General features: G+C 48.7%; 1 protein-coding gene across 1 annotated transcript in view; it reads right to left on the bottom strand.

Moving 5' to 3' along the window:
* The window catches only part of MYO7B (myosin VIIB), a 111,289-nt gene that overhangs the window by 59,573 nt on the left and 23,957 nt on the right, over nt 1-27,759 (bottom strand). The window contains exons 3-14 of the mRNA XM_033102344.1: nt 26,820-26,933; nt 25,650-25,802; nt 24,092-24,276; nt 20,776-20,897; nt 17,007-17,149; nt 15,994-16,107; nt 14,288-14,441; nt 12,587-12,663; nt 11,297-11,416; nt 10,795-10,937; nt 8,221-8,431; nt 7,439-7,574 (exon numbers count right to left, since the gene is read on the bottom strand). Of these exons, the coding sequence (XP_032958235.1) occupies nt 7,439-7,574; nt 8,221-8,431; nt 10,795-10,937; nt 11,297-11,416; nt 12,587-12,663; nt 14,288-14,441; nt 15,994-16,107; nt 17,007-17,149; nt 20,776-20,897; nt 24,092-24,276; nt 25,650-25,802; nt 26,820-26,933 (1,672 nt within the window). The remainder of the gene's footprint in view (nt 1-7,438; nt 7,575-8,220; nt 8,432-10,794; nt 10,938-11,296; nt 11,417-12,586; nt 12,664-14,287; nt 14,442-15,993; nt 16,108-17,006; nt 17,150-20,775; nt 20,898-24,091; nt 24,277-25,649; nt 25,803-26,819; nt 26,934-27,759) is intronic.

Here is a 27,759-nt window from a genome sequence, read left to right as displayed (position 1 = left end):
ATGACACAGATGGAAGAAGAGAGAGACTTGAGAGTTAAAAGAAATGAAAGAACTCTACAAGAACTTTCAGACTACATCAGAAAGAGCAATATAAGAATAATGGGCATACCAGAAGGAGAAGAAAGAGAGAAGGGAACAGAGAGTATATTCAAACAAATAGTTGACGAGAACTTCCCAAACTTGTGGAAAGAACTGGATCCTCGAATCCAAGAAGCAAATAGAACCCCTATTACCTCAACCCTAACAGGCCTTCTCCAAGGCACATTGTATTGAAGCTGTCAAAAATTAATGACAAAGAAAGAATCCTCAAGCAACCAGGGAAAAGAAGATGGTAATCTATAATGGAAAGCACATTAGAATATCATCAGATTTTTCAGCAGAAGCTCTACAAGCCAGGAGGGAGGGGACTCAAGAATTCAAACTTTTGAAAGAGAGAAATTATGAACCGAGAATAATATACCCAGCAAAGATATCCTTTAGATATGAAGGAGGAATAAAGACCTTCCCAGACATACAGAAGCTGAGGGAATTTTCTAACACATGACCTGCACTACAAGAAATACAGAAGGAGGCTATTCGACCAGCAACAATAGGGATAATTTGTAGCAACCAAAACATAAAAGGGAGGAGAATAAAGGGCTGAACCAGAATACGGAAATGGAGAAAGTAGCAATGCTGAAGGAAATAGAATATTCTAAATATGAAACTTTCTTTTACATAAACTTAATGGTAACCATTAAAAAAAAAAATCCGTAAGTGAATATGTAGTGTAATAAATGAAGAAACAAAGGGAAAAAAATCATAGAATACCACGACACTGAAATAATAGACAACAACAAAAAGGCAAAGAAACAATGGAGACACCGTCTTACCAGAAAACCAAACACAGAATGATAGGAAATCCTTACATATCAATAATCACCCTAAATGTAAATGGACTGAACTCACCAATAAAAAGGCACAAAGTTGCAGCTAAACCCAGCCATATGCTGCCTCCAAGAGACACATCTCAGCTACCAGGACAAACAAAGACTCAAAGTGAAAGGGTGGAAATTGACACTCCTAGCAAATGGTATCAAGAGAAAATCAGGTGTAGCCTTAGTGATATCAGGTGAAACAGACTTCAGGATAAAAATGTAACAAGAGACAAAGATGGACATTTCATAATGATAAAGGGGACTATATAACAAGAAAACATAACAGTCATCAAATATTTATGCCCACAATCAGGGAGCACCAAAATATACTAAGCAACTGCTCACAGAACTAAAGGGAGAAATTGACCAAAACACAATTGTAGTAGGGGACCTAAATACATCATTGATATCTATGGAGAGATCATCCAAACAGAACATAAATAAAGAAATAGCAGCTCTAAATGACACATTAGATGAAATGGACATAATTGACATTTATAGAACACTTCATCCTAGAACTACAGACTATACTTTCTTTTCTAGTGTACATGGAACATTCTCAAAGATACACCAAATGTTGGGACATAAAACTAGCCTCAGCAAATTTAAGAAGATCGAAATCATCCCAAGTATATTCTCTGATCACAAAGCTTTAAAATTGGATATCAACTGCAAAAAGAAAGCAGAAAAAAACCACAAATATGTGGAGATTAAACAATATACTTTTAAAGAATGACTGGGTCAAAGAAGAAATGAGAGGAGAGATCAAAAGACACATAGAAACAAATGAGAATGAAAATATATCCCACCAAAATTTTAGGGATGCAGAGAAAGCAGTTTAAGAGGGAAATTTATATCATTACAGGCCTATCTCAAGAAACAAGAAAAATCACAGATAAATAACCTCATGTTACACCTTAAAGAACTAGAAAAAGAAGAACAAATGAAACCCAAGGTCATCAGAAGAGAGGAAATAATAAAAATCAGAGCAGAACTAAATGAACTAAAGAACAAAAAGACAATAGAAAAAATTATTGTGAAAAAGAGCTGGTTCTTTGAAAAGATTAATAAAATTGACAAACCCTTGGCTAGACTAACTAAGATGAAAAGAGAAAAGACACTAATAAACAAAATCAGAAATGAAAGAGGGGAAGTTATCACGGACACCACAGAAATACAAAGGATCATCCAAGAATACTATGAAGGACTATATATCACCAAATTCAATAACCTAGCAGAAAAGGACAAGTTCTTAGAAACATATAGCCTTCCTAGGCTGAATCACGAAGAACTGGAAAATCTAAACAGACCAATCACCAGTAAGGAAATTGAATCAGTCATCTGAAACCTTCCCAAAAACAAACGTCCGGGACCAGGTGGCTTCAGTAGTGAATTCTACCAAACCTTCAAAGAGGATCTAATACCAATCCTACTCAAACTCTTCCAAACAATTGAAGAAGAGACAATACGCATTTTATGAGGCCAACATTACCCTGATACCAAAACCTGATAAGGACAACACAAAGAAAGGAACTACAGACCAATATCTCTGATCAATACAGATGTAAAAATGCTACACAAAATTCTAGCAAATTGAATGCAACAATACATTAAAAAGGTTACTTATCATGACCAAGTGGGGTTCATCCCAGGGGCACAAGGATGGTTCAACATACACAAATCCATCAATGTGATACACCACATAAACAAAATAAAGGACAAAAATCATATCATTATATCAATTGATACAGAAAAAGCATTTGACCAGATACAAATCTATTTATGATTAAAACACTTAATAAAATAGGTATAGAAGGAAAATACCTTAACATAATAAAGGCCATATATGAGAAACCTTCAGCTAATATCATAATTAACGGTGAAAAACTGAAGCCCTTTGCTCTACGTTCAGGAACACGACAGGTGTGCCCCCTATCACCTCTGCTTTTCAACATAGTGTTGGAAGTCCTTGCCAGAGCAATCAGGCAGGAGAAAGAAATAAAAGGCATCCAAACTGGGAATGAAGAAGTTAAATTGTCACTCTTTGCAGTGGATATGATGCTATATATAGAAAACCCTAAAGACTCCACCGAAAAGCTATTACAAACAATAAACGAATACAGTAAAGTCGCAGTCTATAAAATTAACGTACAAAAGTCCATTGCATTCCTATATACTAACAATGAAAGCTCAGAAAAAGAAATTAAAAAAGCAATTCCTTTTGCAATTGCAACAAAAAGAATAAAATACCTAGGAATAAACTTAACCAAGGATGTGAAAGACCTATGTGGGGACAGAGCCAGGAGTACAGTTTCCAGACTCTCGGCTTCACGTGGAAGGTGCTGGCTCAGGTAGTAAATGGCCATTAACTGTGATTGGATGGCCATCAGCTGTGGCTAGTTGGCCGTCAGCTGTAACCAGTGAGCCATTGGCCACTAATATAACTGCCATGGTATGCTAGCAGCAAAATGGGGGCTAGCAAGAAGATTGTGGCTGAGCTAGCAAGCGTGGATTGCAGAGAGGCGCGGAGTACAGTGGTATGACTCCCCTACCTATGGCTCCGTGGGTGTTCCTTTTTGGCCTCACCATGTCCTGCGTTCTTATGTGGGGAGCGGGAACAGAGACCCCACATCACACCCATATGCTGAAAACTATAAGACGTTTTTAAAAGAAATTGAAAAAGACAGAAAGAAATAGAAAAGACATTCCATGCTCATGGATTGGAAGAATCAACATAGTTAAAATGGCCGTATTACCCAAAGCAACATACAGATTTAATGCAACCCTCATCAAAATCCCAAAGGCATTTAAAAAAAAATAGAACAAAAGAATCATCAGATTTGTATGGAACCACAAAAGACCCCAAATAGCCAAAGCAATCCTAAGGAAAAAGAACAATGCTGGAGGTATCACACTCCCTGACTTTAGCTTGTACTACAGGGCAAGAATAATCAAAACAGCATGGTATTGGCAGAAAAACAGACACACAGACCAATGGAATAGAATTGAGAACCCAGAAATAAACCCACATAAATATGGACAGATAATTTTTGACAAAGAAGCAAAAAACATACAATGGAGAAAAGATCGCCTCTTCAATAAATGGTTCTGGGACAACTGGAAAGCCTCGTGCAAAAGAATGAAACTGGACTGCTATCTGTCACCATGTACCAAAATTAAATAAAAATGAATCAAATACCTAAGCATAAGACCTGAAACAATAAACTGCGTAGAAGAAAACACAGGTATTAAACTTATGGACCTTGCATTCAAAGAACACTTTATGAATTTGACTCCAAAGGCAAGGGAAGTAGAAGCTAAAATAAATGAATGGGACTATACCAAACTTAAAAGCTTCTGCACAGCAAAAGAAACCATAGACAAAATAAAGAGGCAACCCACTGAATGGGAGAAGATTTTTGCAAACAGCGCCTCCGATATAGGGCTAATATCCAAAATATATAAGGAACTCATACAACTCAACAACAATAACAACAAAATAAACAAACAACCGAATTGAAAAATGGGCAGAGGACCTGAAGGGACATTTCTCCAAAGAGGACATGCAAATGGCAAACAGACATATGAAAAAATGCTCAACATCACTAATCATCAGAGAAATGCAAATAAAAACCACAATGAGATATCACCTCACCCCAGTCAGAATGGCTATCATCAACAAGACAAATAGTAACAAGTGTTAGAGAGGCTGTGGAGAAAAAGGAACCCTCATACACTGTTGGTGGGAATGCAGACTGGGGCAGCTGCTATGGAAGGCAGTGTGGAGGTTCCTCAAAAAATTAAGAATAGAATTACCATATGACCCAGCAATCCTTCTCCTGGGTATCTACCCCAAAAATCTGAGAACATTTATCCATAAAGACAGGTGTGCTCCAATGTTTATTGCAGCTTTATTTACAGTGGCCAAAACATGGAAACAACCAAAATGTCCTTCGATAGATGAATGGATAAAGAAGTTGTGGTATATATACTCAATGGAATACTATTCGGCAGTAAGAAAAGATGAAATAGTACCATTTGTGACAACATGAATGGATCTTGAGAGTATAATGCTAAGCGAAATAAGTCAGACTGAAAAAGTAGAGAACCATATGATTTCACTTATAAGTGGTTAATAAAACTGAAAACAACAAAAGAACAAGACAAACAAATGAAGGAACAAAAACTCATAGACATAGATAATAGTTTAGGGGTTACCAGAGGGTAAGGGGGTCGGGGGTTCTAGAAGAGGGTGAATGGGTCTAATATATGGTGATGGAAAGAGAACTAACTCCTGGTGGTGAACACACAATGTGAGATATAGATCATGTATTACAGAATTGTACACTTGAAATCTATGTAACTTTGCTAACAATTGTCACCCCAATAAACTTTAATTTAAAAAAATGAATATACTGGCAATAACTACATATCTATCAACAATTACTTTAAATGATGCTCCAATCAAAAGATAGGGTTGCTAAATGGATAAGAAAATAAGACCCTTACATATGCTGCCTACAAGAGACTCACTTCGGATAGAAAGGCACATACAGACTGAAAGTAAGGGGATGGGATGGCCGGCCCTGTGGCTTAGGGGGTTAGCACTCCATGCTCCTAACGCCGAAGGCTGCCGGTTTGATTCCCACATGGGCCAGTGAGCTGCGCCCTCCGCAACTAGAATGAAGTCAATGAGCTGCAGCTCAGCTCCCAGGTGGCCAGATGGTTCAGTTTTTTGGAGCGTGGGCTCTCAACCACAACGTTGCCGGTTAGACTCCTCGAGTCCCCCAAGGGATGGTGGGCTGTGCCCCCTGCAACTAACAACAGCAACTGGACCTGGAGCTGAGCTGCGCCCTCCACAACCACAATTGAAAGAACAACAACTTGTCTTAGAAAAGATCCTGGAAGTACACACTGTTCCCCAATAAAGTCCTGTTCCCCTTCCCCAATAAAATCTTTAAAAATAACCACACAAAAAACAGGTTGGGAAAAAGATATTTCATGAAAATGGAAACAAACAAACAAGAAAGCTAGGGTAGCAATAATTATATCAGACAAAGAAGGACCCAGTAATTCCATTTCTGTGTATTTATCTGAAGAAACCCAAAACGCTACTTTGAGGGGATGTGTACATCCATTTGTTCATTGCAGCATTATTTACAATAACCAAGATGTGGAGGCAGCCTGGGTGTCCATCCATAGGAGAACGGATAAAGAGCAGATGGTACATGTATACAATGGAATACTGCTCAGCCATAGATGTGAACGGGTTCTTGCCGTCTGTCGTGGCGTGGATGGACTTGGAGGGTACTGTGCTGAGTGGAGTACGTCAGACAGAGAGAGACAGATGTAATGTGATTTCACTTGTATGTGGAATCCAAAGAACAAAATAAACAAATAAAAGAGAAACAAACACGTAGATACATACAACAATTTGGTGGTTGCCAGATGGGAAGGGAACTGGGGGTGAGTGAAAAAGGGGAAGAGATTAAGAAGTACAAATTGGTTGTTACAAAGTAGTCACGGGGATGTAAAGCACAGCATAGGGAATATAGTCAATAATAGTGTAATAACAATGTATGGGGTCAGATGGGTACTGGATTTGTTGGGGTGACAGATGGGAAGGGGATTGGGGGTCAAGGTAAAAAGGATGAAGGGATTAAGAAGTACAAATTAATAGTTATAAAATAGTCGTGGGGATGTGAAGTAAAACATAGAGAATATAATCAGAAATATGGGAATAACTATGTACAGTGCCAGGTGCATTCTAGACGAGTCAGGGAGATGACTTCTTAAATTATATAAATGTCTAACCACTATGCCGTACACCTGAAATTAATATAAAAATAATATTGAATATCAAAATAAATAAAATATTTTTTAAAAATCCACATAAAGACTTGTACATGAGTGTTCATAGCAGCATTATTCATAACAGGCAAAACGTGGAAACAGCCCTAATGTGTATGAATTGATGAGGGATAAACAGTCTGTGGTATATTCCCTGTGGGACATGATGCTGCAGTATAAACAAATGAAGTCCTGACTCATGCTACAACATGGATGAACCTTGAAAACATGATGCTGAGTGAAGGAAGCCAGTCCCAATATTGTGCGGTCCCAGTCACATGAAATGTCTAGAATAGGCAAATTCACAGAGACAGAAATAAGTGGCTGCCAGAGGCTGGGGAGGGTCGACCGGAAATGAGGAATGACTGCTAAAGAGGGCTTTTTTTCGGGATGATGAAAATATTGCAAATTGTAGCAGTGGTTACACAACTCTGTGAATATACTAAAAACCATTGAGTTGTATACTTAAAATGGGTAAATTACATGGTATGTGAATTATATCTCAATAGAGCTGTTACCAAAAAAACAAACAAAACATGCCTGGTCCATTCCCTTCCCTTTGTCCTATTGCTAGCTCTGCAAAATGACCTAACACTCTCAGCCTCCTCTCTGTGGCCTCTGGAACCTGATGCAGATTTGGAGGAAGGGGGTGTGGGAGGAGCTGCCCCTACCTTCTGTCTGGTAGTACACCTCGCCTGCAAAGTGGACAATGCCGAATCTGCCATCATGGATGTTCCTGGGCTGCAGGAAGGCCTTGTTGTTGGCATGGACACTGTTCAGTTTTTGCAGCATGGTGGCATCTGTTCCCTGGAGGAACACAGACACCCTATGGGCTGAGGTCCCAGAGCCCCGCCACAGGGAGGTCAGCTGGCACACCCACAGGGCTCAGGGGCTCCCTAAGAGGCCCAAAGCAACTCAGCTCAGAATGACTGAGGGCCTTCCCACAGACAACAAACTGGTGCCGAGGGTGGTGACCTGTCACAGTGAGTGAGGGCTGAGCCCGAGCAGAGACCTCCACCGCCAGCGCCCCAGCTCCACACTTCCCTATAATTGCCCAGGTTCCCCAGTCCTGGCTTCAGAGCTCTTACTGAAGGCATTGGAGTCTATCTCCCCAAGGACAGGCAGAATTCCCCGAGAACGAGAAGAAAGGCATTGCCTTCTCTTGTACCCTCTGCAGCTATTGGTCCAAGGGTACTCTGCAAACCCCCTGTTGGAGTGTGTTCTTGAATCTAAATAATCAGTGACTGAGATGTCATTCTGCTGGAGAGGCAGTGTGAGTGGAACCAGGAAGGCTTTCTGCAGGGGGTAGGCCTTGGAGGAGAGAGGAGCTCTGGCTGGGGGTGAGTGGGGCTGCTCTGCTACTTCCCGGCAGAAGTTTCAGCAACCCCAGAACAAGCGGGCCAGCCCGGGGGGGTTTCCCAGCCTCACGGAGGAGACTGAACGGGTTCCCCACCTGCGGGAAGTGGCTCTCCTCGTCCAGCAGGGAGATGATGCTCAGGGGCTTGAGGGCCAGCAGGTCCAGTGTGGGCCGGTTGTCGGTGTAGTGGATGAAGTCCCAGGGGATGCTCTCTGAGCGGTATTCCTCCTGCTCCATGCTGAACACGTGCTGCACAAAGAGCTGCTGCAGATGCTCGTTGGCGAAGTTGATGCAGAGCTGCTCAAAGCTGGGGAGGCAGCGCCGCCACAACCACCGGCAGGACAGGGTCAGGGCGGTCCCTGCTGCAGCACGCGGTCCCCAGGGAACCACGGGTTGCTGACCAATGCACATACCACACACCACACGCATGTGCCCATCCCCATTCACACGGAGTCGTGTGCACACTGACACCCCCCTCCTTCCTCTCTACCTCTGTCCCCACCCCTCACCTCCTCCACCCCACAGCAAACAGACTAGGAGAAAGGGCAAGGCTCAGCATGCCATCGAGCTCTCCTGCCTTTGCTCCTGACCAGTTGCCTACAGGGCCCTCTGCCAGGCCTGCCTTTCATGACATGGAAACCATCCTTGGGGGACCAAGTGTCCTACAGCAGCCGTAGCCCCATGGGCAAGTAGCCCTCCTACTGAGGGGAGCCTCTGAAGACCTGATATTGACTGCTGGGTTCCTTTGCATTCTTACCCCAACCTAATCCTCCTACTTGCTCTTCCTCTTGGGTTCCCTACCTCAGGAGATGGTCCCTCCACGCATTACTCCTGGCCCAAGTCACAAACCAAGGGGTCATGCCTGACAACCTCTCCCCCTCCTCCCCACTGCCAATCAGTTGCCAATGCTGGTCCATGCTCTCTCAGCACCCTGACCTCTTTACTTCATTTCCCTCCCACTGCTGCCACCCTAGTACAGGCCACCTTCATCGTTCACCCTGAGCCCAGTACTGGCCCCCGGGGGCTCTTCCTGCCCCAGCCTCAGTCTTTCTCCACCTGCCACTAGAGGGAGCTTTCTGACATGCCCACCCCAGCTTGTTCTACCCCCTTCTTCAATCTGCCCGGGCTGTTTTCAGGATCCAGAGAGTGACACAGTAGAAAGCCTGCTTCTCTCTCAGGGAGTGGCCCTAGGCCACTCGGGACTTCCGCAGCTGTGAGGGCACCCAGTGCTTTCCTGTCTCTGAGTCTTCACACACTTGCTGCCTGCCATTCCTCTCCTTCCTCATGGTCAGGCTCTCTGCTCAGCCCCTAGGTCTCCCTTAGGTATTTCTGCCTCAGGATGGGTCATCCTTTTATGCAGAACCTCATCATACCTGAGGCTGGTTGTTCCACTTCTGTTAACCCAAAACGTGAGGGCACAGGTCAGCCCTGTCCCTCACTCCCAGCACACAGGTCAGGGGACACTCACAGAAGGCGTGACTGGGCGAGTGACTGGGTGCTGGGTGACACAGCACTCGTCCTTTTCCAGGACCCCAGACTGCAACCCTTGTCACAAACGCAGTTTGTGTCTCCTCCAGAGAGGGGTCCTTGCATAAATGGCCAGGCCCCACCCCTGCCCCCACACAGCCAACTACTCGTGCTCTTCTAAGGTTTCCAAAGGTCTGCTTGGTCTGCTCAGCTGAACCTCTTGGGGACAGAAACCAATGATCTGGATCACATCTGAGTTTACAGTGAGTTTCTTAGAGCTGCCATCGTATGGGGCCTCGTTCTCCCTGCCCTGCCCACCCAGCTAGTCCTGGGAGCCTGCGACCCCAGCGAGCTTGGCTTGTGTCTTGACAATTCTGGTTCTCCAAGGGGCACTCTCTGACTTCACATAGAGACAGGGCCTTGGGCAAGGACATGCCAAGGTCAGGCGAGCCTCTTGGCTTCTCTGACAGTGGTTTCTGCTTCCTGGAGTCAGTGCAGGGCTGTTTCCTGCCAAGCCCTATGCTAGGTGGCATCTCGGATGCTTCCTGTGTGCTTGTCGCAGCCCTCGTTCTCCCCACGTGACGTCCTCCTGCCACTTGATAAGGTGCCAGAGCATCCAGTACCCTTATGTGGCTGCACTGCCGGGCTCCCTTCCCCATCCTTGTCTCCTCTCACCCCCAGCCTTCATGACAGTCGCAGCTGGGTGTCACTGTTCTGACCTGTCTCCTGGTCAGCTCTTCAGCTTCCAGACAGGGTACTGGGGCACTGGGTCAGAAGTGCCCTGCCTTGCTGTACCCCACCACACTCACAAGTCAGGGATGACCCCTAAATCCACCCCTTCCCCCTAATACCTAGTATAACATACCCACCCAAGATGCAGTCGGATAATGTTACTGACGTCCATTTTCACCCCAACCTCATGTGACAATTCACTCAGATTCATGAGGAGAACAGATGGCTCAAAAGGGGTGACAAAGGCTGGGGCCACAGCCTGCTTCTTGGGATGCTTTTAGCTATGTGGCCTCCTCTAGACATGTTGTGGGTGCCAGGGGACGCACAGACCATGTCCCTGCAGAGAGACTTGGGCTCACCCTGGCCTCCGCTCCCAGCCCCACGGGGAGGGATGCTTAGCCTCAGGCTTCCTCACTTAAAGTTAAGCTTATCTTCCATTTTCTGAAAGCAGGTGAACTGAGCTCTTCATACCTATTGTTCTGGAAATTTTCAAAGCCAAATATGTCGAGGAGGCCGATGGCCCTTCGTACAGTTTTTGGGTCCTGGGCAGGCGGGGTGAAAATCGCAGCATTGATCTTCTTGACGATCCACAGGAAGAGGTGGCCATAGATGCCCTGAGAAAACATAGGTAAAGCCTCGGGCTTTGCAGCACAGAAGGCTGCTTGCTCCTTTCTCCACGTTCACCCAGAAATGCCCTATCACACTGGAGCTCACAGACCCACTGCAGGATACGACATCACCCCTACAGTAAAGACAAGAAGCCAACCCAGGAAGGCTAGGACGTCGCAGTCATCAGGCAGGTGACTGGCAGAGCCCAGACAGGCCCAGCTTGCTCTGCTTTTGCCTTCTGTACATCAACAGGGCAAGCAGTGGGTTCAGTACGAAGACGCGGGGCGGGGGCGGGGAGCGGGGGTGGGGTGGGGCTGCGGGGCCTTCCCGGGGTGGGCGGCCTCTCCCCCCTGCAGGTCTGCACCTTCACAAAGGCATCCCTCCGGGCTGCAGCCTGGGCCGTGTGCAGACGCCTGGTGACAAATTCCCCGCGGATGACGATGGAGTGCTTGGTCAGACAGTCCCGGAGTGCCTGGTGCTCTACCTGAGAAGGCGGGCGGAGAGCAGGCTGACGGGGCAGGGCCTGGCTCTAGGACTCTGACCTGCCTGTGCGATGTCTTGTTCCCACTCATGACCAAACACCTTATGCCCAAGACCTGACAGTGGAAGATGCCTGTGAGTAGGGCCAGGTCACATGGGACCAGAGCCAGGATCCTGGGCGGGCCCTGGCCAAGGGTCAGTCCGCCCACTGGGGTGTCTGAGCATTCAGGAGGATGCACAAGCTGGGTGGGCCCTGAGCACACTGGCTGCTTGGGTGACCAGGCCTGTGCTGGCTCCTGCGGGCTGGGGAAGGGGCTGGCACCACCAGGTGGACCTTGGAAAACAATGGGCAGGGAGGGCTCTGAAGCCAGGCCGTTGGCATTTGGATATGCCCCAACCAAAGCCACTCCTGCCTGGAGGCTAAGTTCTCAGGGAGCAGGAGGAGTCTGGATGGGCCAGGCCCCACCGTGCAGGGAAGACCGAGCTGGCAAAACCCAAAGTTTCTAGAACCCTGATCCAAATGAAGAACATGAGCAGCAAAATGTGCCTAATGTGACTGCTTTTACTTTCCTTCCTTTTCCCCCCTCCTCTCCCCCCCCTTTTCTTCTGATCCTATTACTTTCCCAACAGAACTTCCAATGGGATGTGCTGTGGAGGACATCACAGTGTCCCCAGTGCAGAGATGTTTCCCTGCCTGGAGCCTGTGTTCTTCCTCCGAGTGGAGGCTCCGTTTCTCTTTGGAATACCCTGGAGGCTAATGGTGTGAGCACACTCCACTTTCCTGGAAGAGCACAGCTCATGGGGCAGCCCTGGGGACCAGGATGAGGGCAGGGATGTTTGATGGGAGCTAAGGAAGGGCCAGCAAAGCCAAGTGGGGAGAGCCTGGGGTGCAGAGTGAGGCTGCTGCATGAAGGCCACTGAAGAGCAGGGAGTGGGATGGGAAAGGGAAGAAACTGTTAAAGCCAGACACCATTTTGCTCCTTTGCTATTGATTAGCTCACCCTGCCCCACCCTGGTTCCCACCCCCAGGAAGAGTGGGGAGCGGAAGCTGGAGTCTGGGAAGGTTATAAGAATGGGGCGTCTGGTGGGTGTGGGGGGTAAGGGGTCTGTCAACCTAGGCCCCTGGGCCCCCTCACAAAAAAACGGAAGCTGGCAGACACAACAGCCTGGCTACCTCCAGTAACTTCATCACAGTGGGAAAGGCAGGTGTCTCCATCACATCGGAGGAATCCAGGTTCTCAAAGACCGCAGCTGCAGAGAGAAGCAGTCACTGTAAGTGGCAACGCAATGGAAGTGAGGGGAGAGGCCCCAGTAAGGGCTGGGCCTTGGGCAGCCCATCCCCAAGCTCTGCCTCTCCCGGCCCCTCTCTGGGAGCCAGTGTCCCAGGTGATTATCAGCACTTTGGCTGTGAGAATAGACAGACTACTTCCCTGCTCTGCTCTGCTCAGTGAGATCAGCACCTGATGTCAAAGGGAAGTTTGAAGCCACGTGGGTTTGTTTGGAGAGAGAGCGGGGATGGACTGGGGTGGCGTGGGGGTGCAGGTGCAGGAGTGTCTATTAAGGGAGGAGATGAGCCATCGGGCCCCTTCAACCCACTCTGCTGTCCACAGAAACCTGGGCATTCACATACTCATTCAGTCAAATAAGCAAAGAGTAGCAGAGCAGACTGTAAGCTGGGCCCAGCCCTATGGTAAGTCTCCGTACCGGCCTCCCTCCTTCCAGCTCCTCCTCTTTGAGTTAACCTCCACTTTACAGTTGCTGGGATGGGGGGAGGAGGGAATGTTGTTTCTGTATGTTTTTTTTTTAACTTTAAAAAATTGTACAATAAACCATACAGATAAAAAAGTGCATAAAACTCAAAGGTTTGTTATAATGAATAATTATGAAGTCAACAACCAGTACTGAAGTCAAAATAGAGAGGCTGGCCAACACCCAAAGCTCCGCTCGGCCCTTTCCTGGTGAGGCCATGTTCCCTCCACTAGAGATAACCACTCTCCCAATTTTCATGGAAATCACTTCCTTGTTTTCTCTCTATTTTTTACTACCTACGTGTTAATCCCTAAACAGCATTTAGTTTTGCATTTTTAAATTTTGCGTGTGCTCTCACTGTCTGCACTCTTTTGTGCCTGGCTTGTGCTTGCCTCAGCATCACATTTATCATCCTCTGCCATGTCCTGACTTCCCTGCTTGTCAGCATCCACCTCTCACTGGCAGAAGTGCCCAGGGTGTTGACAGATCACATGGTCACCTGCTACGACTCACTTGGCGTGAACTTCCTTATATGGTGTGAGACAGTGGTGTCTGGTCATGTCTTCCACGTGGATGCTTTGTTGCTCCAGGACAGTTTATTGAAAACTCTGTCCTTGCCCACTGCTCTGTGAATGGCCGTCTTTCCCGAGTTCAGAGCCAGCCACAATCTCATCACATACTGCCTGCGCCCCATTGGTTCTCTCTCTTCCTCTTGGACTCCAGTTCCATGCATGCTATGTCTTCTCACTGTATCCTCTAGGTCAGGTGTTTGGGGAGCTAACAGGCCAGGACACCTTAATCCCTAGACCACACTGGTCTGCAAGGTGGTGTATGGCTTTGTTTACTCTGGTTTACCCTTACTCTTACCCTGAGGAGGTAGCCCTTTGGCGTCCCAGCTAAAAGTGGGGGTGATTGATCAAGTCTTCCCCTTTGGAGGGACCTAGGCTTTGACTCTTCCCCCTAACCCCACAAGACCTCCCGAATCATAGCTAACATTTTCAGTGTATTTTTCCAGGATGGGTTAGACCACATGATCTTGGCAGGCTCTTTAGGTGAAATTCCAAGAGATGTCTTCCTCCTCCTGTCCCGGTCCCTCAAACAGGGTGCAGTTTGGGGGGAGCATTACCCATGAACTCCACGTTCCCCAGGTGGAGAATGGCTGCCAGCAGCTTGCTGAGGTCCCAGTTTTCGGAGTCAGAGAACATGAGGATCTTCAAGGCCGAGCGCACGTGAGCGTAGTCCTTTGCATCATCGAGCCCCTCACAGGAGGTGCAGTTCCCCTGCAAGGTCAGGAACCTCAGCATTCTAGGGGCCACCCATGCCCCATCCCCTCCAGTTAGGGCCCACAAGGCAGAGAAGTCTCGGGGATTCAGCCAAGGGCTCCGGTAAGTGACACTTCATATGCTCTGAGTGGACCCTGAGGGGCTACAGGGAGGACCAAGCCCAGATAACACACAAAAGCACCTCCGGAGGCAGAAGCAGAGGCAGACGCAGCGCGTTGGGCTCTGTGTCCAGCACCGGCCCCTGGTAGCTGTGTGGCCTGGTAGCTGTGTGCAGTCAGTCAGCTCCTCTGAGCCTCGATCAGCCACCCATGTGTAGTAACGCCTGCCTTACCCTCTGGGAAACGCCTTGGGTTCCTTTAACAAACGCTTTCCAAGGCTCACCGTGTGTCAGCCCCTGTGCTACTGCTGGGCATTCAGAAATGGCGTGACCTAGCCCTGCCCTGGTATCGCGCATACAGGAGGGGCAGGCAAGAAGCAGGTGATGGGCTCATAGACTGTCACAAGTGCCAATATCAAAGAAGGCGGGCCAGCCTGCTGGCAAGTGGGGTGAGGCTTCCAGGAGGAGGCAGTGTGAGCTGGCCCCACATGCTGAGCTTCAAAGCAGTGCAGGGGGGAGGGAGGTCCAGGAGGAGGGAGGAAGGAGCGTGCGCTACAAGAAGGTTGGGGTATGTGGTGAGGGGGGGAGGCCCAAGGATGGAATCTGGAGGGACTTGGAAACCACGCTACAGGGCTACAGGGAACCCCTGAAGAATCGTCATCGGAGATGCAGTCAGTCAGACTTGCATGTGGAAGGTCTGCAGGGTGGATGATGGAGTAGGGGGCAAGCCTGCAGGGTAGGTGATAAACTAGGTGAGAGGGGCACCCAGGGTCCCCCATGGTCCAGGCAAAGGCTGCGGAAGGCCTTGACACAGGGAACACAGAGAGAGGGCTACGCGGAGAGAGATGCAAGAGGTAGAAGTCACCGTTCCCTTGTCAGCAAACGGACAGACTGCGCTGCACTGTTCAGGCGGGGATGGGGGCTAGGGGTGGGACGCAGTTGAGAGCAAGCCTAAGGTCCCTGCTCTCCCCGAGTTCAAGTTCTAGGGGCACCTACAGGATGGCGACTGGAATGAAGTCGGGGAAGGAGAGACGTGGGACCGGCTGTCCATGACCTACTGGTGACCAGGAGCCTTTTGTCCATTGGGACCAAACGACGGAGAGGTATGTGGGGAAGGACCATGAGTTCAGGGGGAAATAAGGACGCCTCAGACGAGGGTGTCTCTTGACAGTCGAAAAGAAAGCAAACAGAGAAGGGGGTGGGGTGGAGGAGAAAAAGAGGAACCCAGGGCCTGTCTCAGGGGCCTCGCCTGAGTTTGGCCTTTTCTTCGAGTGTAAAGCAAAGGTTGAGCTGGCACCATCCCGGACAACCCTCCCTCTTCCTTCTTCATTAGCTGTTGGCAGGGGCGGGAGTGGGGGGGCAGGGCGAGACAGGAGAGGGGCGGAGTGGGGGAGGGGTGGGGCCGACGGGTGGGGCGGGGTCCGGAGATGGGGGCAGGGCGGGCGGCCGCACCATGGTCAGGTAGTGGTACTCGGAGGGCGTTCCCAGGCCCAGCAGCTCCTTCTCTTCCGCGCTCATCCCCATGAGCAGGCAGTAGAAGATGTGGTAGTTCCGCTCCTCCGGGGCCTGGCGGGGAAGGCAGTCCCGAGAGCTTGTCAGCGATTCCCTGCGCCTCGGCCGTTGCCCCCAAGTCCTGTCACTGTCACGGCTTCTGATGCGAGGCCTCTCTGCTCGGTGTGGCCCTAGCATTGGCCTCCTCGCTGTCCTCATCCTGCCTGCCTCCCACTCCAGCTCATCCCGCATCCCTGTGCCAAGGCCACCCACCGGCCCAATGAACCAACCACTCCAAGGCCCCTCCCAAAATCCTGAAGGCACCCTCCCTAAAGTCACGAGTGAGGGAGTGATGTCAGGTTACAGACCCTCAGCTGGGGAGCTGGCACAGCCTCAGAATTAATTCCAGTACAGGTGAGGAGTACCGTGTTTCCTCGAAAATAAGACCTAGCCAGACAGTCAGCTCTAATGCGTCTTTTGGAGCAAAAATTAATATAAGACCCGGTCTTATATTACACCTAGTATTATATTAAATATTATATTATATTATACCCGGTCTTATAGTAAAATAAGACTGGGTCTTACATTAATTTTTGCTCCAAGAGACGCATTAGAGCTGATTGACCAGTTAGGTCTTATTTTCGGAGAAACACGGTAGTAGGCACCAAAGAATGAAGGAAGTTACATGGATGGAAAATTGAGAACAGAAAAGCCTATCATGTCTTTTCCTTGAATACTGGGAAAGGACCATTATTACCCAATTCTAGGGGTCATTGGCCTGTCTCAGGGTAAGACAAGGGTTCAGTGGCAGTGAGCTAAGACCTGTGGGGTCTGGAGAGGTCCCTGCGGAAGAGCAAAGGAGGGGTGAGAGTGATTGAAGAGGACCCCTCTTGGAAGCCTCCCTAATCCCCTGACTCCATCCTGGGGCACGTGGAAGTTGCCCCCAGGACTAGTGCAGCGGGTAGAGGGCTCACCTGCCGGCAGACTCGAGACTTCTCCAGGAGAAACTGCTCAATGCGCGCACCCTCAATCACCCCACTGGGATTGAAGTAGATGTCAATGTACTTCCCGAAGCGGCTTGAGTTGTCATTCCGGATTGTCTTGGCATTTCCGAAGGCTGAGGGGCCAGAGGGAGACACCCATGATGGGAGCAGAGAGGGGAAAGAGTACTCTCAGTGTGGTCATCTGGGAGGCTTCTCAGAGAAGGTGGTGGGGCCCAGAACTGAACAATGCGTAGGATTGCACTGGACGGCGGCGGCATGCAAGGGTATGCTCAGAGGGAGGCAAAGTGTAGTAAAGGTCTGGAGATCAGAAAGCATGTGGTGTGCTTGCAGAGCAGGAAATTTGGCCGGAGCACAGGATACAGGAGGAAGGCACTGGAAGGTAGAACTCGTCAGTAGGTGGGGCTTAGCACAGAGCCTTGAATGCCAGACTCAGAAGTTGGGGAGGCAGGGAAAGCTTCTGAGGGAGTGTGGGAGCAGATTTGCATTTTAGAAAGAGCTGCTCAAGCTGCAGAAGTGGAGCTGGGTTAGAGAGGGCACACTTTCAGGGAGAGAGTGGCAAGAGCTGACATGGGCACAGATGTGGAGGTCAGCCCAGGAGGCACAGTGGTTGCAGCACAATCCAAAGTGCCTTCCACAGAGCTTTTGCAGGCTTTTCTGATGTGACCCACACTAAGAAAGGTACTTTGCATTGTGTCCCAGTACATATACACCTTACCTGCACACATAATTAAAATATTCAGTTCCAGTTCTACCAAGAGTGGTGTGCAGGGGTATTTTCTATTCTAAGTTATTTAATTGGTTCTGAAAGACTTATTTCATGGCCCACTGGTGGGCTGGGATGCAGTTTGTACCACCATACAGCATTAGTCCCATGAAACAAAGGAAAAGTTCTTCATCAAAGTGGTTTAGGAAATACTGCCTGTCTCTCCCCCTTGAGGAATCCCCATGTAGAGTGAAGGCTCTGAGAAGGGCCACAGTTCAGGAGCCTGCTTAATGTTGGACTCAGTGACAGACCTCTCTTCAAGAAAGAACCTAACATAGGCTGTTGTTGTCAGAAAGTGACAGGTGATTTTTAAAATATATATGGAAAGGCAAAGTAGCCAAGTTTGAAACAGAATAAAATTGGAGGGCACGTGCTACCTGATTGCAAAGCTTACTAAAAGCTACAGAAATCAAGACAGTGTGGTATTGGCGAAAGGACAGAGAGCGAGTAATAGAACGGAATAGAGAATCCAGAAATAGACCCACACATATATGGTCAATTGATTCTAGAAAAAGGTACAAAGACAAGTCAATGGAGAAAGAATACTCTTTTAGACAAATGGGGCTGAAATGATTGGGTATCCATAGGGAAGGAAAGAAGGGACGGAGGGAGGGAAGGAGGGAAGAAGGAAAGACAGACTCAACCTGTACCTTGCACCATAGAAGAAATTAACACAAAATGGACCATAGACCTGAATGTAAAATGTAAAACTACACAACATCTAGAAGATAACACAGGAGAAAATCTCTGGGTTAGGCAAAAATTTCTTAGATATATTACCAAAAGCATAATCAATAAAAGAAAAAAATGATAAATTGAGCTTCATCAAAATCTAAAACTTCTGCCCTACAAGTCACAGTAAAGAGAATGAAAAGACAAGCCACAGACGGGAAAAATATTTGCAGAACACCTCTTATTAGGGACTTGCATCCAGAATATGTAACGAACTCTTACAAAATCATTAAGAAACCAACCTAATCAAAAAATGGGCAAAAGATCTGAACAGACTGTTGACCAGAGAAGATGCACAGCTGGGAAATAAGCACATGGAACGCAGCCCCACGTCATCAGCCCTGAGGGCCAAGGGAAGCAGTCACCCGACACCACCAGGTGCTGCCCAGGCTGTGAAGCAGCCAGAGCTCACACTGCTGGTGGGAATGCAGCATGGCACAGCCACTGTGGAAACAGCCCGGCAGTTCCTGACATTTAAATGGCTCACTTACCATTTGAGCCAACAATTTCACTCTTGCATATTTATGCAAGAGAAAACCATGTATACAACCGTTGGTAGAGGCTTTATTCATAATCATTAAAAACTATAAACAACCCAGATATCCCATCAACTGGTGAACAAACAGGTATCTCTATGAAGCATAATAAAAGGAATGAATTTTGATACAGGCAACAACGTGGAAAATTCCCAAATGCATTAATGCTAATGAAAGTAGTCAGTCCCAAAAAGCTACAAACTGTATGATTTTATTTATATGACCTCCTGGAAAAGATAAAACTATAGGGGAAAAACACAAATCAGTGGTTACCAGAGGCTGGGGTTGGGAAGAGAATTGACTACAAAGGAGCCGGAAGGAAGTTTTGGGGGCGATGGGGATATTCTATATCATGATTATGATGGGGTTATATGACTTGTATGAGTTTGTCAAAACCCATTAAACTACATCAAAAAGGTGACTTTTTACTGTACAAGGTCTGACAATTAAGTTTGCGAACTTGTTGCAACAATATTGCCAACCTTTTTTGATATCAGAGGGATTATGCATTATGAATCTGTACCAACTGGACAAACAGTTAACCGAGTTTACTATTTGGAAGTTCTGAAAAGGCTGCGTGAAAAATTTAGACAAAAACAACCTGAACTTTTGGCCAATAATTCATGGCTCTTGCATCACGACAATGCACCAGCTCACACGGCACCGTCTGTGAGGGAGTTTTGAGGCAGGAAACAAATAACTGCATTGGAACACCCTCCCTGCTCACCTGATCTGGCCCCCAATGACTTCTTTCTTTACCCGAAGATAAAGGAAATATTGAAAGGAAGACATTTTGATGACATTCAGGACATCAAGGGTAATAGGACAACAGCTCTGATGGCCACTCCAGAAAAAGAGTTCCAAAATTGCTTTGGAGGGTGGACTAGCACGGGCTTCAGTGCATAGCTTCCCTAGGGGAGTACTTTGAAGGTGACCGTAGTGATATTCAGCAGTGAGGTGTGTAGCACTTTTACTAGGATGAGTTCGTGAACTTAATTGTCTGACTTCATATATAAATCATACCTCATAAATTATAAAGAAAAAGACAACTTGCCGACCAGTGGCTGACAGCCTTGGGGTTAAGTCACATGCTCCTGGGCCACCTCCATCAGAGCCTGAGTGAGGGGAGCACGGGGCCTGGCATAGGGACTGATGCAGGACTCTGGCCCTGTGTTCCTTAGGGGGTTGGCCAAGACCTTGTCGGCTCTGCATCACAGTGTTACTCTCATCCTGACCATTCTGCTCTTTCCTCTCCTACATGTGCTGCTAGCATCCCAGGGTGGAGGCTTTCCCTGCCTGCTCCTGCTTCCTCCCCTTTCATCTGCCGCAGGGGTGACCCCTCAATAAACCTCTTGCAGTCCCAATCCCAGCTCAGTAACTGCTTCCCAGAGGACCCAAACTGATACAGCCAGCATTTCCCAAATTGATTTCATCTTGGAGCCTTTTTTAAAAGGAATACTTGTTATGATCCTGTGGAAAACACACTTAGTGAAAGCTGTAAGATCATTCTCCTTTTCCCTTCAGGCTTCCCAGGAGCCCCCACACCACCACCCACCTCCTTCTTATCTTTGAGTCCTGAGGAAGCCTGACAAGTCGCTGAAGGTGTATGGCCTCCCCTGTGCTTCCCCAGGGGTACCTCCTGGCAGGATGGTTCCAGCCCACAGGGAGAGCCTGGGGAGGAGGGCTAGTCCTGAGGGTGACTTCTTACCTTCCAGGATGGGGTTGGCCTCCAGGACCTGCTGCTCAATCCACGAATGCTGGCCACTGATGGTGGCCAGGAACTGCAGGATGAGCTTGGTGGTCTCCGTTTTCCCCGCCCCAGACTCCCCGCTGCAAAGAGGGTGTGCAGGGACATCAGTCAATAATAGAACTAGGTTTTCAACACCTCTCAGCTCTCTTGCAAGCCCACCACAGGCTTGCTTTCTGAGGCCCTCTCCCTGAAGTCCCGTGACCTCAAACTGTTTCCATTGTATTAGTTATCGGTGTGTTTGTCTTTTCCACCCTGCTCAGCTGTGAGCCCCGGCAGGCAGGATCTAGCTGGGTCATTCCAGGGTCATCGGCACAGTCACTACAGATGAATGAACAAGACCAGATAGATGACGCCTGTTGTGACATTGTCTCTGTGAGGAGCGAGTTTATGTGGCCAGAGGGGAAAGTGCATCAGTCTTTGGGAAGCACTTTGGCATAGGCATCAAAAACTTCCGAATTATTCTGCCTTTAGCCTAAGATAATAAGCCTAGAATCAGGAAAAGCCTTCTCCATGAGCTTCCTGCTCATTAAAGCATGATGTATTTATCACTGCAGTCCTGGAAAACTGGAAGTGACCTAAATGGGGTATTAGTTATGGCCCAACCAGTCAGAGAACTGTATACAGCCATTGAAACCAGTCTACCCAGAGCTTGCAGTAATGTGTCAAAGTGTACTAGTTACAGTTACGTGACAAAGGTTGGTACTATTCAGTATAATTTTAACTAAAGGGGGGGAAGTCTTTTTTTCCAAAAATATCTAGCAATTTTTTTTCCTGAAATTTTCTAAAATTTTCATAGTGAATATATATTAATTTCAGGACGGTGAGATGAAAACTAGTTTTTAAAAATGACTTGGGTGTCTAATTATGTTAGAAAATATACTTGCGTCTGACCCACACATACTCATTTGCACTGATTAATATCACTGTTATCAAGGCTGACATGCCACTTGTGGATAAATTCTTTATTATGGAAATTGTCGAACACTATACAAGGTCTGGCAATTAAGTTTGGGAACTTACTGCAAGGATATTGCTAACCTCTTTTGATATCAGAGGGATTATTCATTATGAATTTGTACCAACTGGACACACAGTTAACCAAGTGTACTATCTGGAAGTGCTGAAAAGGCTGCGTGAAAAAGTTAGACGACCTGAACTTTTCGCCAACAATTCATGGCTCTTGCATCACGACAATGCACCAGCTCACACGGCACTGTCTGTGAGGGAGTTTTTAGCCAGTAAACAAATAACTGTATTGGAACACCCTCCCTACTCTCCTGATCTGGTCCCCAGTGACTTCTTTCTTTACCTGAAGATAAAGGAAATATTGAAAGGAAGGCATTTTGATGACATTCAGGACATCAGGGGTAATACAATGACAGCTCTGATGGCCATTTCAGAAAAAGAGTTCCAAAATTTCTTTGAAGGGTGAACTAGGCGCTGGCATCAGTGCATAGCTTCCCAAGGGGAGTACTTCAAAAGTGACTGTAGTGATATTCATCAGTGAGGTATGTAGCACTTTTTCTAGGATGAGTTCTTGAACTTAATTGTGTGACTTTGTAAGTGGAGGCAGAATAGTGCGATGTCTTGCTAATGAAAGCATGGCCCATAGGCCAGCAGTGCTGTCACCTGGGTACAAGCACAGACTCCCAGGTCCCACCCAGCTCTGCTCAGCTGGAATTTGCATTTTCACAAGATCTCCAGGGGGTTCCTACACTTCACAGTTTGCATAATGAACTCCTACAGTTCCATTTCCAGCTTCAACTCCTGGCCAATTTTGTTTCCCCCATCCTGTTCTATTTTGAAGCAAATCCCAGATAAATTTTGTTTCATCTGAAAACACTAATTTAAAAAAATCTTTTGGTAAGAATGTCCACTATCACTATGCCAGTGAAGCCAGCCAGACCAACAAGCTTGGCCCTGGGGGAAACGAGGGCAGGAGGAGAAGGCTGTGTGACTCAGTGATCTTCTGTTCCTGCAAAGGGGGAAAGATGAGGCGCTCTCCTCTCTTCTCAGGCCCTGCATTCTGGAGGTGGGAGGTGGCCCTGTGAGCTTCCTGACCAGCCTGGGGCCCAGCTCCAGGAGGGAGGCCCCGTATTCCAGTCTAGGGGGCAGATTGGGAGCACACTGTGCCTGTGCAGACAGGAGGAGCCTGAGAAGCAGAGCACCAGCACCTTGGCACAGTAACCCCATTCACTCAGAGAAGTGGAAATTACCTCACCTCCGTCTTCTTCAGAGCCCTGGGTTTGAATTTACTACTTAGCAGCTGCGGGCTCTGGGAAAGGATGTCAACCTCTCTGGTTGTAGGTGTCCCCAACAGTAGAACAGGAATAAGAGTATCTATTCAGAGGGTTGCTGAGAGCATGAAGCGTGATAATTTGTGCTGTTAGGACTTCCTTCTGGCTTCTGTCCCAATGTACCCTCCTCAGGGAGGCTGTGCCTGGTCTGCCCTTCCTCCTAAAACAGTGGTCCCGTCACTCTCTTTTTCTCTTTCTTTGCAGTGTTTTTCTTCAAAGCCAGCTGAAAACCTTGCTTATTGTCTGCCTGTCTGTCTCCCTTCTAGAACGGAAGCTCCTTGAGGCAGGGCCTGTAAATCCGTTTCATTGGCTTTGGTCTCCCCATGCTAGGACTCTGTGGGACACACAGCTGCAGTAACCGGAGCAGAACAGAAGAGCGAGTGAATGAATGGCTCTAGTAGAGCACCAATCAATGTGCCCTGGAGCCAAATTCCCCCTCCTGCTTCCTGTCCATCTCACCCTCCCTTTCGCCCACCCCCACCAGGAGGGCCTGTGCAGGAAGCAGAGAAGTCAGGCCAGGCAAGGACTCTGAAGCAGAGTCAGGGCCTGGACTGGAGGGAGGGTACATCCGTTCTGGGCCCCAGTGACGGGAGAGATGCCCTCTGGAGCTGTGGCCTCCCTGTCCTCACCTGAGGCGTGCCTTGAGGTTTCTTTCTTGAGTGACACCTCACCTGTTTGACCCCAGCACCCCCAAGTGCCTATGTGTGGTTACCTTTCTAAGTGAGCCTTCCTTGTCTCACGGGCGGTCTAGGCCCTGGTGAGACAGTGGAAGAGCAGGTTCTGAAGGAAGGAAACCTTGGGAGGACTTTTCGGGGTGGGGGGCAGCTCACATGCTGTTGGGGAGGGTGCTGCAGGGGCAGGGAAGCCCTTCCGCACATGTGCCTGCAGAAAGGTTAGGAAGCGGAGGCGCTCCCTCCTGTACAAGTGGTGCTGTGTGGCCCCTCCCGCCCCACCGCGGACATGGGGCCTGCCCCCACCTGATAATACAGCACTGGTCCCTCTTGTTCCTCTTCATGTTGAAGTAGCAGCTATTGGCGATGGTGAAGACATGCGGAGGCAGCTCACCTGCGTGGCGCGTGTAGTGCAGCTGCACCTGCTCCAGGGTGTAGAGGGGCAGCACCTGGAACGGGTTCACGGCCACCAAGATGGAGCCCGTGTATGTCTGAGGAAGGGAGCAGGAGGTTAGTGTCTTCCACTCCGAAGGCCAGCGCTGCCCAGCACTGACCTTGGCCTGGGGTGCAGCCCCCTGAGCGCCGCGTGGGGAAGGGGTTCTGTTCTGTCCGGGCGGCAGACAGATCCTTCCTCTGGCAAGACAGGGACGTTCACCATGAGTGAGGCAGGGGTGCCTTCACAGGAAGCTTAAACGAGGTGGCCGCTAGTAACGTGGAGCACGCCATGTGGTACTGAAAGGAGACTTGATAAAAGTAGGCTGTATGTGTGAAGTAGTGTTCACCTGCCTCCTGCAGGGCCTCCCTGAGGCTTGTCAGCAACTGCAGCCCCCACGGATCCTTCCTGGGCCCCCTGTTCAGGAACACCTGCTCACGCGCAACGCCCACCAGCCCTGCCTGCCCCTCTGCGGGTGGGATGGGGGCAGCCACCTCAACGAGCCACACGATCTCCCCATCTTAGTCTTCATTTTAGGAATGGGGAGGACCAGCTCTCTCATTGCAAGGTCTATGACAACCAGGTGAAGAAGGCAAGCGTCGGCTCTTTGGGACGGACACAGTGGAGGAGGAGCCCTTAGGCTCCTCCTCAGCAGCCTGGAGCTCTGGTGCATGCTCAGCAGGAGCAGGTTCGGGGTCCTCGTCCCCTCCCCGCAGGGCTGCCTCCCTCTCCTCTCAGCCTCGCCCCTACTCAGGCCCCTGCTGACTCTCCCATTCTCCTGTGCATCCTAGGAGAAGGGCTGGTCAGAACCAATGGAGCCAATAGGGCGGTGACAGGCCCAGGCCACGCCCCTTTAGGCAAAGTGGGTGTCAGTTTTGGAATAGCACCTGTCCTGGGAAAGTCTTCCCTGGAACAGGGATGTGAGCCTTAGGGCTGGGTTGAGCCTCCCATCCACTGCCAGGATTGGGAAAAGGCCCCACATCTACACACGTGGCCTTCCTGGCAGTCACAAGACTCACTTCACAGGAGGGCAGGATGACCTGGTGACCCTGTCTCTGCCACATGCCTATGAAGGGGGCTTCCAGAGGCTATAACCATCCCATGGCCTCTGGTCCACTCAGGGATCGGAGCAGACCTGACGCTCAGCCACAAATGAAAGGAAGAGGCAGCACTAACTGAGCACCTACTGTGTGACAGGCACTGTGCCAGCATGCTACGTGCCAGCATTCTGTGCCCTCAAGGGGATTAGGGAGTGGAGGTAGAGGAAGGTTAGGTACCTTGATCACATCACAGAGTAAGGGCGTGGGGAGCAGACTGAACCTGGTGTCCCTAGCTCCACACTCCCAGTCGCGGTGTCCCTCCCCAGCCAGGAAGTCAGCATGTGTGCACCCAGCCCACTGTGGGAAGCCCAGCACAGACACGGGGACTCACATAGATCTTGTGCTGCTGGTAGCGGATAAGCAGGTTGTGCACCATGCCCGCCTCATTCAGGTCACCCAGGTGGATCATGTCGTCTACACCCTGGGCTGAGTTGGGGTGCATGGGGCTGAGGATGCCAAAGTCTTCTGCTTGGATCCAGTGTTCCTGGAACAAAGGGCACACACTCCCCTGAGGGGCAGCCTCTGCATGGGCCAACCCACTCCAAGTGCTCAACAGATCAGCTGACGTGGCCACCCGTCCTGGCCAGGGTTAGTCTGTACTTAAGGTCAAGAGACACCCTGGACAGTATCGGGTCAGTCCATGTCTGGGGTCAGCACTTGTCTAGGGCAGGTGTCAGTGTGCAGCTGGGGACTAGCAGTGAATTTCGGACCAGGGTCAGAGGAGCTTGTAAGCCAGAAGTTATGTGTGGCTGTGATTGGGACCAAGGACAGTTTGCATCTGGTAGCCTCACAGATTGTTGGAATAAAAATATGCAAGTAAAAGTGTTTTTTTACTGCAGAACATCATTTTGCAAATAGAGATATTATTGTTAATATTCTACTGGTTTCCATAACATGGAGCTCACAGGCTACAGTCTAGAATCTTCTCCCAACTCTGCAGCACTGAACTCAGCAGAAGGCTGAAGAGGAGGCATTAAGCAACCAGCTTGGCCCCTTCCCCAACGCCCAGGTGGCTGAGCTGACCTCCTGCAGCCACCCACAGCTTCCGACATCTTTCTTACCTGGGATTTTTTGCTCAGCTTGAGCCAAGCCTCATTCCCTTGCTCCTGACATTCTGGGGCCTTCCCCTCCAAGCACCTTTCTCACATACCTTTCCTTCCTACCTTCTTAACTCTCCCGGGAATCGTCCTTTACTTTGCAGACCACCTTTCTGCCCTTTCCCCTTCTTGGCCACAGCGCCTATCCCACGTCACTCCTTCCGACTCCCCTGATTCTCCTAGTGTTTCCATCTGCCAACCTATTGTTCGCTTTTTCACTATAGGAACAGCCCCCAAGAAAGACATTGCAACCTTCACCATGACGGGACCCCCCTCTGTCCTGCCATGCAGGCTCCCCACCTGGTGTTGGGGAATAGCACCAGAGGGGGGAGGGGCTCAGAGCCCTTGTGGGGATGAGGGCACTGAGAAGGCCCAGCCTCCCGAGAAAGCCTGTCCATACTTACCTTGCCCTCGTCATCTTCAACCAAGATCTTGCCGGGCTTCATTTCTTTGACGATGCCCCCAATGGCAATGCTGGTTTTGTTTGCAGAGGTGGGGTTCAGCCATACATGGTCACCCTAGAGCACAGGGGGAAGACAGTGGTCAGATCCCTGCTCCACCTTCCCCTTCCTGCTCAGGACTTACCTGTCCTAGGGCTATCCCTCCCAACTAAGAGCTCCCAGGGTGGTTGTGCACCTTCTCTCCCTCAGCCTTCTCTTCCTGCTCCTTTTCTCCCCCTCCTTTCTACCCTTCCTTGACAGGAGAGTAATGGCAAATGGCCATCGGAGTATCCCCGGTCTAGCTTTGTTCTAAGAAACAGACACGCCATATTTGCAGGAAGCAGTTTCTCTGTGAGGTAGAAAAAGAGAGTCTTTGTCTTGTGAATAGCCCTGTAGTACCCAAACCCATTGGCTGGGGAGAAGTGAAGACAAATCTCACTAGATTTCTGCTAAACCTGCAACATGGCATTGACCCACATAAAACCTTCTGATCCAAAAGAGTTCACCCCACTCAAAGAGGGGTGATCCAAGAGGGACCAGCACAGGTCTACATGCAAAGATACTGAAATCGAAAGGGAGGAATGGAACAGTTGAATAACACCAGGAAAAGCAAACAAACAGTGGAAAGTTGCGACCAGGTATTTCGTCATGATTTCCAAAAACTTACTGAAGTGCAGAGCACATGCAAAAACGCTCAGAAATTAGATGGTGAGACGACTGAAAGGATGAGACATGAATTTGCACAACTCAAGAAAGAAATGGAGGAAAAGAAATACACAGGTCAGAAATGAAAGCAACATTGGACACAACAACAGAGGAATAGAATAACACTGCTAAAATTATGGTGAACATCACAGAAGACAACGTAAAAAAATAATATAAACGGAGTCACTTTAAATTGGAG

Source organism: Rhinolophus ferrumequinum, unplaced genomic scaffold (genome assembly GCF_004115265.2).
Source record: "Rhinolophus ferrumequinum isolate MPI-CBG mRhiFer1 unplaced genomic scaffold, mRhiFer1_v1.p scaffold_84_arrow_ctg1, whole genome shotgun sequence".
Classification (NCBI taxonomy): Eukaryota; Metazoa; Chordata; class Mammalia; order Chiroptera; family Rhinolophidae; genus Rhinolophus; species Rhinolophus ferrumequinum.
The sequence above is the reverse complement of the archived record's forward strand: the minus strand, read 5'-3'. Positions and strand labels throughout refer to the sequence as shown.